The sequence below is a fragment of the Alexandromys fortis genome, unplaced genomic scaffold, assembly GCF_014885135.2.
Source record: "Alexandromys fortis isolate MF-2015 unplaced genomic scaffold, M_Fortis_MF-2015_v1.1 scaffold_91, whole genome shotgun sequence".
Taxonomy (NCBI): domain Eukaryota; kingdom Metazoa; phylum Chordata; class Mammalia; order Rodentia; family Cricetidae; genus Alexandromys; species Alexandromys fortis.
The window spans coordinates 335,608-347,569 of NW_026067968.1; the positions used below are offsets into that span (position 1 = coordinate 335,608).

Here is an 11,962-nt window from a genome sequence, read left to right on the forward strand (position 1 = left end):
CACTGTGTTCCCTGTGCTGCGGGGAACCTTTCACCTGTAGGGGATGGACTAATCTACAGGTGAGCCATGCCTGTCCATCCAGTGCCCATTTATAAATGTCCTGCTGTGTGGCCTGGGCAAAGGACACAGGCAAGGCCACTGAGAATGTTAGAGGGTAGGCTTTGACTCCAGACAGTCTCCTAATTCTTGCATCCATTCATTTATTCACTTAGAAACCCTCCCAGAACCCTCTGTTTAAGTCAGCTACATGCTAGGTGCTGGTGAGTTTTGCAAACTCAAGTTCAGGTGCCAAATTACCTTGGGCTACTTTTAGGCCCCATAATAGCCAGTCATTCCCATCTCTGTGTTGGACCTGACATCCTGTGACTATTAGGTAAATGTACAAACAGATCTCTTGCTTCGGGGTTAAAAAAATGTTAAAAATGTGTAAACAGAGATTGCATTTTCATTCCCCAACCATCCAGACCTGAATAATCACACAGGAACTTTATTAATTACAACACTGTTTTGCCAATGGCTCAGGCTTATTATGTCTTAAATTAACCCATTTCTACTAATCTGTGTATTACCATGAGACTGTGGCTTACTGGTGCAACATGTTAAATGGTATCTCCTTCAACTCTGTCTATTCTCTCTCTCTCTCTCTCTCTCTCTCTCTCTCTCTCTCTCTCTCTCTCTCTCTCTGTTCAGAGTTCCCTCCTGGCTTTACTCTGCTAAGCTATTGGCCAAAACAGCTGTATTCATTAACCAATAAAAGCAACACATATACAGAAAGACATCCTACTTTATCTCCCCTTTTCTGCCTAAATAAAAGGAAAGTGTTAACTTTAACATAGTTAAATCACATATAACACAACAGTTATCAAGTAAGAGTGACAGCTATAATATTTAATCTATTTGTATTAGGCAAAAATTAAAGAAAATATTCTATCATCTATCTTATCTTTGTGAGTCTAAAGTTTCATATCTAATTTTTCTTTTATTATAACTAAGGAAAAACTGTAACTATCTGTCTTCAGTTCCATCAAAGACTCCAGAAGGAAACAGTATTGCCTAAGTACACAGAAAGTGCATTGTACACAACTTCCAAGAGTCTAAAATTGACAGAGACATCTCACTTCCTGGACAGTCACCCAAAGTTCTTTTGTAATGTTGCAGCAACCATCTTCAACTCATGAATTTGAATGCTTGGTCCCCAGTTGGTGGAACTGTTTGGGAAGGATTAGGGGGTGCAGCCTTGCTGGAGGAGGTGTGTCACTGGGGATAGACTTTAAGGTTTTAAAAACCTATGTCATTCCCAAATAACTCTCCCTCCCTCTCTCTCTTTCCCTCCCTCCCTTCCCATCCTTCCCTCCCTCTCTCCCTGCCATGCATTTGTGGATCAGATGTAAGCTTGTAAGCTCTCAGCTATGTTCCAGTGCCACCATGCCTGCCTGCTGCCAGGCCCCCCATCATGATGGTCATGGACTCACCCTCTGGAACTGTAAGCCCTAATAAACTCTTTCTTTTATGTATTGTCTTGGCCATGCTTTCTCTTCTCAGTTGTAGAAAATAACTTAGACACTCCTCAACCTGGACGCTTTGGTCACACTTTCTCCTTTAGAGAATGTAGTACTTGGAACATAATAAATGCTCAGGAAATCTGAACTGAATGGATAATTTTTTTTGGTGTGTGTGTGTGTGCGCGCGGGCGTATGCCAAGACATGCAAATGGAGGTCAGAGGGCGGCTTTCAGAAGTTAGAAGTCAGTTCTCTCCACTTACCAGCTGGATCCCAGGGATGAAACTCAAGTCATCAGGTTTGGTGGCAGGTACCTTTATCTGCTGAGCCATCTCACTACCCTGGTGCTTGTTGAACTAAGGAAACAATGGAGGAGTGAATCCCTTCTTCCATACCTGACCACAACTAGAGCTTTTGCATTGGTTTGAATGAAATGTACGTTCTTCCTAAGCAGAACCCATTGCGAGAAGGCCAAGGCTTTGCTGTCATCTGCTCTGGGTTCTAACACCAGCACTGCCCACGTGTGCTGAGGGACTTAGCAAGGCTGACTGCTCAGTCTGTTTCCTGTGCTTTGTATGCACCGATGTACCGTGCAAGCACAGTAGCTCCTGCTAAATGGAGCTAGCCTGGGCTGCTGTTTCTGCCAGGGAGAGGCACCCTTGAGAATCATCTGGGTCCAGATTGCTGAGTCTTTTCCACAGCACTAGGCATTAAACAGGGTCCCCTGCTGGCCCACATATTAGGGACCTCAGAGTCTCTTTTTCAAAAACACTGAGACAGACCAGATGTAGTGTGAGGAGCCCGTTTGTTCATTTCCAGGCTGCCCAGACTCCGAAATAACTACACAGAAACTATATTAACTAAATCACTGCTTGGCCAATTACTTAAGCATATTGCTAGCTAGCTCTTAGATCTAGAATTAACCCATCTCCATTATTTTATATTTTACCATGAAGCTCGTGGGCAAGGTTTCAATGTATCTGTCTCTGCTGGCAGCTCCATGGCTTCTCCCTTGACTCGGCCTTCCTTACCCAGCATTCAGCTTAGTTTTCCCCGCCTAGCACTGTTCTACCCTATCAGGCTAAGCCAGTTTCTTTATTAACCAATGGTATTCACAGCATACAGAGGGAATCCCACATCAACCCAGCAGTGAGGGTTTTAAACAAGGATGTCTCCAGTCTCAGAGAGAGAGAGAGAGAGAGAGAGAGAGAGAGAGAGAGAGAGAGAGAGAGAGAGAGCTGGCAGAGGAGGGAGTACTGGGGCCAAGCCTCCAGGGCAGCAGGGTTTCCTCCTTCTTACCTCCATAGTCGTATGCTTTATTCTCTTGTTTGTTCCAGAGATGGGTACTGAGCCATACCCCCTGTCCCACCCCACCCTTTAAACTTCTTGAATAACTTATCAAGTCACTCAGTGGAGATTTCCTGAATTCTCAAAGCTGCCAAGTGTCAGTGGTGAGGTCAGGCCCCTGCTGTGGTCTTTGGCTGGTGCCTTTGAAGGGACACGCTGTTCCTAAGCTCTGCATCCCAAGTTCTCAGCACACATGAATTATGCATGCAGGTCTTGCCTTGGCAGGAGCACATCCTGGCTGTCCCTGGAACCAGAGGCAGGAGTGCTCAGCCCCAGGCCAAGTGGCCAGGACCCAGAGCTTGCAGTAGCCTTTGGCCTCTTGATTTTCACCGGCTCTGAGTAGCAAGGTGAGCCACTGAACTGTTGTTGGCCTCAGACTGGAGAGACCAACCCTCACCTCATCCCCAGGAGTAAGCTAGAGGAAAAGCCACCATCGGGCTGCCAGCAGCTCCCAAGACACAGCTGGCGCCATCTTCTCTGTGATTCTCCTCATCCCCATGCCTGCAAGTCCCAGAGGCAGGAGTGACTCCAGGCCTGAGACACAGGGTTAGACATGATGGGCTGTGTTACAGAAGGGCACTGTAGAGCCCCAAGAATCCACTCACTGTTCAGGAGTCAAAAAGGCCATCTCATGTCCAGAAAGGAAGACAGCCTCACTGAGTCTGCATTACACACTGAAGCACAACTCTGATAAACAGACCAGGAAAGAGCTCACCAGGGCCCTGTGTTCTTGCCGGCCCTGGGAAAACTCAGGTGCACTAAGACCTATGGCAGGTCACCTCTTCCAACAGGTAAGTCTTAAAGACAGAGAAATGCCATGGGGCAAATAAAATAAATTGATAAGATAGGCACAAGCCAGTATGATCTTAAAGGGCCTCCTTTAGACTTAGGTGGGTTTTTAAATTTTATTTTTAAATTTTTAATTATTTATATATATGCATATATGTATACACACATGCACACATATATATGTTAGACTGTATGGGTAGGTGAGTTGCACATGAGTGTGGGTGTCTATGAAAGCTAGAAGAGAACCTTGGATTCCCTGGAACTGGGTTCACAAGTGGTTGTGAGCCACCCAAATACAGGTGTGGGGAATACACCTTGAGTCCTCTGCAAGCGCAGGATGCTCTCTTAACTACTGGGCCGTCTCTCCTGCCGCGGAGAGGTAGCTTTTGAAATAAAACCTGAACCACTCAGAGAAAGGTCCATAGCAGAAGGAACCACAAAGACTATGTCCCTAAAGGAGGCACACAGGCTGGTAGCCTCCTGGGAGAGAGAGAAGGTCCCTGGGTTGCCCTCAACATGGCATGGGCTGAGAAACGGCTAAGGCAGAAAGGAGACAGGAGACTGGTGTCCAGTTCCTGCAAGATTCTCCTCCAAAACCATTTCTGGAGACTCAGCAAAGACACTGTAGGAGGCACCGAGGTCCTTGTGCTCACAGATAAGCACTAGAAGCTGGACTTTAGATACAGTGCTGTCCTTCAAAGGAAGGGATGCAGAACCTGTTATCCACCCAGAAGGCTGGGAGCAGATGTGGTTAATTGAGCTGTTTGTGCGGTGGGAGACTACACTGGATCCCCCCCACCCTCTGGTTGTTTGTCTCAGTTTAATCTCTAGAACCATCTTTAGGGAAGGCATCGCGTGTGCTTTACAAAGAGTTTCAGTGTAGTCACAGCTGATCTTTATTTAGCTCACTTTGTTCCTCAAGGAGATTTATGTGTGCTTTGTTGTGCACATGGGATTGAGTTAATTATCACCAGGAAAGTTTTCACCAAAGTGAATAAATTTAAATATGACTAAAATAAATAATGTGGTGTATGTGTGTGTGTGTGTGTGAGAGAGAGAGAGAGAGAGAGAGAGAGAGAGAGAGAGAGAGAGAGAGAGACTCCCAAAGTTTAAACCAGCACCAGCTACTGAGGCATATTGAGCCAAACTACCTTCCTGCCTCCTGAAGGTGGGTTTTCTGCTGGCCATCAACCATGCCAGACACCTCTTCCTCTAGGCAGACAGAATCCCCTACTCAGCCACAGAAGGGGAGTGTGGCTGCCCCTAAGCCCCTCTGCCCTTGTGCAGCGTAAATACACAGAGGATCTAGATAGCAACATCTTCTGATTCAGACAGAAGCAGAGAGAAGGCAGAAATCAGAGCCCAGTGATGGCCAGATTCACAGCCCAGGAGACACCACTGAGTGAGAGTTGACAGAGCTGGAGGTGACCTGTGAGGTTCATTTGATGAGCTTGGTGGCATTCCTGACAGAGCATTTAGAAAGGACAATGACCTCAGAGAGGAGAAGGATCCTCTCATGTGTCTCTCTGTCCAGGAGGAGGTTAAGACCAATAAGAATGGGTGCTACACAGCTGGCTTGCCTCCACCCAGCCTCTCTCCTCCTCCGGAGCGCAGTCAGGAGAAGTCTGGGTTTCTAGTGGGCAAGGTCAGGCCTTCAGGCTGAGGAGCCACTAAATGCCATGATCTATGGGGGCATACTGTAGAAGTAGCATTGCTCCGTGACCACAGCCATGGGAATGGGTGAAGGACATGTTCAAGTGACTCCTCAGACATGCATGTCTATAGCAGCTGTTTTCATAAGCACCAAAGAACGGAAATACCACAGATGTCCTCTGATGGATGTGTGGTTAAACTAACGGTGGTGCATCAATAAAATAAAATACTACCCAGCAATAAAAAAGAACTAACTATTGCTGCTATGACAACCTGGATGAGTCTCCTGGTAACCAGATTGATTGACGTTGACCCCAGAGGGTTATTAGTCATGCTTCCGCAGGTAACACTTTCCTGAAATGACAAAATTACAGCAATGGAGAACAGATTACTGGGAGGTCAAAAGCATTGTTCACTTTAGGAGAAAACCTGGAGAGTGTGTAAATACCGACAGGTGGATGGTGGCCTCGGTCACCATCAAGGCTAACACAGTACTGACTGAAGAGGGAGGTCTGGAGGAAGGGATCTCAGAGGGATTCTATGTCCCTACACAGGTTTAAAGCTTGTAAATGATCAGGGTGGAGCTGCAGGAAGAGAACAATGATGGTGAACATTTAGCTTACAGGAGGCTGGGGTGCCGGGGCAGACTAGAAAGAGCTTTGGAGAGATGCTCCTTAGGGTAAAAGAACATTGCTTACTCTTTTTAATTGGGAGCCTGAGTCTTTAATGGACAGGCCATCTCTCCAGCACCATCTATCCTTTTTGTTAGACTGCAGGGGGTTTTCATTTTTAAAATTGTACCCACACACATTCACACATATGTGCACACACACACACAGGCATGCACACATACCTCTGCACGTATAAGGCTTCATGGCCAAAGTGCAGAGAAGCAATGGGTTCTGGGTAGGCTGAGGAAGTGCTAGGCCACACAGCAGTGGTTCTCAACCTCTGGGTCGAGACCCCTTTGGGGGTCCAATGACCCTTTCACAGCGGTCACATATCAGATATTCTGAATATAAGATATTTGTATTATGATTCATAACAGTAGCAAAATTACAGTTATGAAGTAGCGATGAAAATAATTTCATGGTTGGGGCTGGGGGGGTCATCATGACATGAGAAACTGCATTAAAGGGTTGCAGCATTAGGAGGGTTGAGAAACACTGCCATAGAGAAATAGGACCCAGTGGGTAGTTCTGGGCACTGAGACCGGAAGCAGGTATTTGGACTGTGTCATAGTTAGCATTTGTATTGCAACAAAACACCATGATCAAAAAGCAAGTTGTGGAGGAGTGGGTTTATTTGGCTTACACTTCCACATTGCTGTTCATCAGTGAAGGAACTCAGGACAGGAACTGAAACAGGGCAGGATCCTGGAGGCAGGAGCTGATGCAGAGGCCATAGGGGTGCTACGTACTGACTTGCTTCTCTTGGCTTGCTCAGCCTGCTTTCTTCTAGAACCAAGACCACCAGCCCAGGGATGGCACCACCTACAATGGGCTGGGCCCTTTCCCACTGATTGTTAATTGAGAAAATGCCCTACAGCGGGATCTCATGAAAACATTTTGATAACTAAGGCTCCTTCCTCTCTGGTGACTCTAGCTTGTGTCACGTTGACACACACAACCAGCCAGTACAGACTGGAAGGGTGCAGAAGTGATGGCTGCCAGAGGTGGGGAAGAGTGGGAGGTGGGGAGGGAGAAAAAGAGGGAGGAGAGAAAGATAGAGGGATGGACACACACCCTAGAGAGCCCACTGGATATCTCTGGGGCTCCCTGCATTTCAGCTAAGACACCTGCGTGGCTAGGGCTACCTTTCTGAGGTAAGATGTCTTAACAAAGCCGCGGACACTATCTGCAGGTTGTGTATGCCATCCTGGAAGGTCATTCACTCCATGGTCTCCTCTAAGGGTCACTGGTCGTGCTACAGCTCACCCTATGCCGTGTCTTATTTAATTCCTAGGTTTTGTTACTCGCGTTTTACAAATGAGGATACCCAGGCTCAAACAAACACTCAAACTTCACCCAAGCCACACAATACAGAAAAGCTAGACTTTCTGCTTTGTTCTGCCCAGTTTAAGTGCCAAGCACTCAGGAGTCTGGGCACAGGGCTTCCACTGAAAGCAGCGTATATATACTCCGGGTCACCCGGTAACTCAGCCAACCCCAGAAAAGCTTGAATCAGGTGCCCTGGGAAGGGCGCCCACCACGCTGGATTTGGGTTGGAGGCTGGCTCACCAACCCAGCTGGCCACACTGCAGGCCTCAGTTTCCCCTTTTGGCCAAGGTAAAGGGAGGATGGCTAGAAATCAGGGGTCCTGCTCGGCCCGCCCCCGGGGGTGGGGCTGGGAGTGGTCACGTGGAGGGGCGCCGCGCCCGGGGTCTCCCGCCCAGTTGGTGTCGGGAGGCAAAGCCCGGAGTCAGCGAGGACGCCGTGAAGGCTGCAAAAGCGCCACCACGCCGGGGTTGCTGAGGTCACGGTCGCCGGGGCCTGAGGGCACCTGCTCGCTCTTCCGCCCGCTCCCTGATAGCTGTGCGGGTGGCTGGACCCGCAGCGGCGATAGCGACGACAGCAGCAGCAGCGAGGAGTACTGGAGCGCGGGCAGCAACAGCAGCAGCCACGCCAGCAGCGACACCATGGATCTGTCTTTTATGGCCGCGCAGGTAATCCGGAATCTTCCCCACGCTCCCTGGGTCGCCAAGTTTTCAGAACCCCGGCCTCGCTGCCCTCCCCGGTGCAGCTCTAGCGTCCGTGGCCAGGTCCTTTGTCCCGAGCCCGGCAGGCAGTCCCACCTGGTGCGCGTACCCGGGGCCGGCAGCTTGACTGTCCTGGGTGGAGTGGCTCATGTTCCTCACACACCGAAGGTGGAGTGGAGCTGTCTCCCTTGAGCACCCCACTTTTGAACAAGACAGCTCTGAGGAGCCTGGGGAGCTGAAGTCGCCCCTCCCAGCCCAACCCCCACTCACTATGTTAGCCCTGGAGCCCCGGGACTGGCAGAGGAGAACTGAAGAGGAGCTGCCCTCCCTTCTCTGGTTTTGCTTGGCACTGGCACTCTGTCACTTGTTGGTGTCCTCGGGGCAACCCCCTTTCTCTCCACTGTGGGTAAGACTTTAGCCTCTGCTACTTAGGAAGACGGTGACAGGGCTTTGTGACAGAGATGGATGGTTTAATGCATTTTTGCTTTGTGCTGGGTTTGAGCAGGAGACCACCACCCTTCCCTGCACACAAAGCAGGCTCCTTGTGGCAGATATACAAATGACCTCTTGGTGCCTGGTGGTCTTGGAGGCAGGAGAATGCCTTGGAGTTGTGATCTTAGGTGTTGATTCTCTTGAGCCAGAACAAAGGCACACACCCTTTTCTGGGGTTATGCATGGTTTTTGGGAAGACCCAGCGCTGGCCACAGTGTGTGGCTACAGAGAGAGGCTACATTTGGCTGGACACAAGTCCCAACCCACAAGACGTTTCCCCTTCTGTGGCCATGTGAGGAAGCCAACTCTGTTGCCTCCTGGGTGTGTATGTCCAGGGCCCCGATCCCTGTTGCTTGTCTCTAGCAGCAATGTTTGAAGGGACACATTCCTTTCTCCAAACTTCACCCGTGTGGTGGAAGTCTGTTAAAACATAACATCAAAAGCCAGGCTGGCTATAGAGGGTTGCTCCCAAATGGGAGCATCAAAGGACACAAAGTCTCCAAGTTAGCTCTGGGGAATCAAGACCAGGATTGGGCAGTCTTTCGCAAGCAAGTAATAACCCTAAGGACTCTGACGACTCCCCCTTTTTGGCTGATGACCCATCTCATATTCTACCCGTATGTAAATATTGTCATGCGGAACAGTCACTGCCCTTGCAGATGGAAGGGTGTTTAGCTAAGCTGTAGCTGAAGTGAGGAGAGAAACTCACAGGATGTCTGTGGCTGCCTTCCTCTCTGCATCCCACAGAAGCTGGAGTTTCCATGGTTACAAGAGAAATTGATCATTACTGGCCAACCTTGGGGCTGGCTAGAGCATCCACAGTTGCTATGGTGACTTGACAAAACATACAGGGCTTTTCTGTACCTGTGGGCAGAGCCTGCGGGAGTCTGTTTTTTTGGTGTGGTGGCAGTGGGGTTTCGCTTTTGTTGTTTTTGTTTTATAATTCACATTTCACGTGGCCAGTTTGTTCCTGCCAAAAGGTGGCACTGATTGCATGCTCAGCACCATGCTGACTAAAAGGAGCGGAAGTGTGAATAGGCACACCAATAGAAGGCACACTAAGGTTTTTAGAGGACCTACTGTGTGTGAGCTCTGGCAAGTCCTCTTAGCCTGGATTTCTGTAGGTCAGCATGCCAGATGGCAGGAATAATTTACCCAAGGGCATGCAGTTCGTGAGGAAGGGAGCTGATTTTGAATCTAGACCCTAGGCTCTGCAGAGATTCTGGGGTTTCCCCATGTGGCCTCACTTTGGGTACACATTCCAGGATGGCTTCTCTGTCCCCTTCCTCTGAAGGTGCTGGCGTCATGGTGCCTCCTGCTCTGCATAGCCTTGGTTGTGCTCAGTATCGCTTCCTGCTATAGATCTGTCTCACCAGCCCCACGGGATGAGAACTGATACTTTTTTCAACAGGAAGGACCTAGCAGTATGTGGGAGCGAGCACTTAGCCTCTGTACACCCGGGGCGTGTGTGTGTGTGTGTGTGTGTGTGTGTGTGTGTGTGTGTGACAGCCCCTGCTTGTGTGGCAGTGAGCACCCACCGAGAAATCTTGGTACTCCATCTACTCCTTCAGCACCTTGTGTCATGGACCCTGTCGTGCACTAGGACAGGAATGCTGAGGGACAGAGTCGGATGGGACCTAGATCCCTTCTCTGGGTGCTTCCAGGGTATTGGTCAGACTACTAGGACCCAGAAGAGACATAGATCAAGTGCTGAGCCCAGTGCTGAACTGGCATGCAGTAGTTCTTCAACAGCCTCGATTGGATGGTTGGATGAGGATGATGAGATGCGTGCTTGGGAAAAGACACTCAGACCAACAGAGAGTGAATGCAAGTTATTGGATGTGAACACATCACTAGGACTTTGAGAAGGAGGCGGTGGTCATACTAGGACAACAGGTAGATAGATGGTCCTGAACTGAGCAAGCCCGGTAATGAGCCTTCTTGAGAAAGCAACATGTAGTTACCGAGGCCTGGGACGTATTCAGAGCCCTTCAGCGAACTGGAGGACAGGAGACCCAGTGGGTCAGAGAGTGAGATATCAGGGCCAGGTTACAGCAGGTGCTGATTGGCAGATGGGAAATCTGGGTTGAAGCAGAAAGCACTGGGAACCATTGTGGGTTCTTCAGCACAGGAATGGTGTATATGCCTGGGGAAACCCTCTCCCCCCATCCCATGTGGAAAATGGAAGCTGGAAGAATGGGTGGGGTCAGGAGTGTTCCCTGAAGAAGGGAATGAAAGCAGCTCCAGCCCTGGCTTCCTGCCGTCAATGCTAAATAGGGTTCCTGCCAGCATCTTCACATGGTTCAGAGCAGGTAAGACTTTGGGAGCATTTGGGGCTGCAAACAAGTGTTTAAATGATACCCTATCAGCTGTGCAGTGTGGACATGGTTCCCCAATGCAGAGGTGTGCCCATCCTGCTCTATATGAGAGAGAGAGAGAAAGAGAGAAAGAGAAAGAGAGAGAGAGAGAGAGAGAGAGAGAGAGAGAGAGAGAGAGAGAGAGAGAATGAATAGTAGAGGCTCGGCTCAGAGGTTTAGGATAGAGCCCCTGGACCACAGCCTGGGGCACTTGGCCACCTTTACTCCACCTGGGGAATATTCCACAATCCCTCACAATCCCTGGATCCTGGAAACTTTGGGATATGCGCAGGACATCCATATCTCTGTAGCCAGAGGTAACCAGATGGGCAGGGCCACCAAGACTCCAGAGCTAGAGAGAGAGGTATGGTCACAGATCTCTAGGACTGAGCCTAGATTCTTACACTCAAAAATGGCTACCGCCCAATCTATCCCCTCAGGAGCCCAGACCTGCTTTCCTCCCCTTCAGACCTGGACCGCCATCGTGACTTTCCAGACCATGTTCTAGACTTTCCCGAGCATATTGATTTTTTTTTTGGTGGGGGGTTGTTGTTTAGTTTCAGTTTACATTCCAACCACAGTTCTCAGCCCCACCCCTCCTCCCGAGCCCCCTCGCTTCCTCCCCCCAGCCCATCCACTCCTCCCAACAGGTAAGGGCTCCCATGAGGTGTTAACAAGTCTGGCACATTAAGTTGGGCAGGACCAAGCCCCCCTCCACCTCGTGGCCTTAAAGCCGATCATGGCATCTCCTCATAGGAATGGGCTCCAACAAGCCAGCTCATGTACCAGGGATAGGGCCTGGACTCTGGAGCATATTGTGGGACATATCATATTGGTGAAACTCAGGAACCTCTGACATCGGCTTCATGGAGTGGAACAGGGAGGTGCGGCATTGTGGTGTCCTTGAGAGTAAGGGCCTGGTCTGCAGGTGTGACAGACACTGGTCCCCATGTGCCAGGCATACACACAGGCCTGGAGCAGTGGCACTTCTGTGTTTTAGAGAAAAGTGGAAATGGTGATGTTTGCATGCAGTCAGTCTCTCTCTCTCTCTCTCTCTCTCTCTCTCTCTCTCTCTCTCGTGTGTGTGTGTGTGTGTGTGTGTGTGTGTGTGTGTGTGTGTGTGTGT

The 11,962-nt window shown here is 49.6% G+C and overlaps 1 protein-coding gene across 1 annotated transcript in view; it reads left to right on the top strand.

The window, feature by feature from the left end:
• The first annotated feature begins 7,559 nt into the window (after positions 1-7,559).
• The window catches only part of CUNH14orf132 (chromosome unknown C14orf132 homolog), a 28,062-nt gene continuing 23,659 nt past the window's right edge, over positions 7,560-11,962 (top strand). The window contains exon 1 of the mRNA XM_050154834.1: positions 7,560-7,954. Within this exon, the coding sequence (XP_050010791.1) occupies positions 7,589-7,954 (366 nt within the window). The 5' untranslated portion in view covers positions 7,560-7,588. The remainder of the gene's footprint in view (positions 7,955-11,962) is intronic.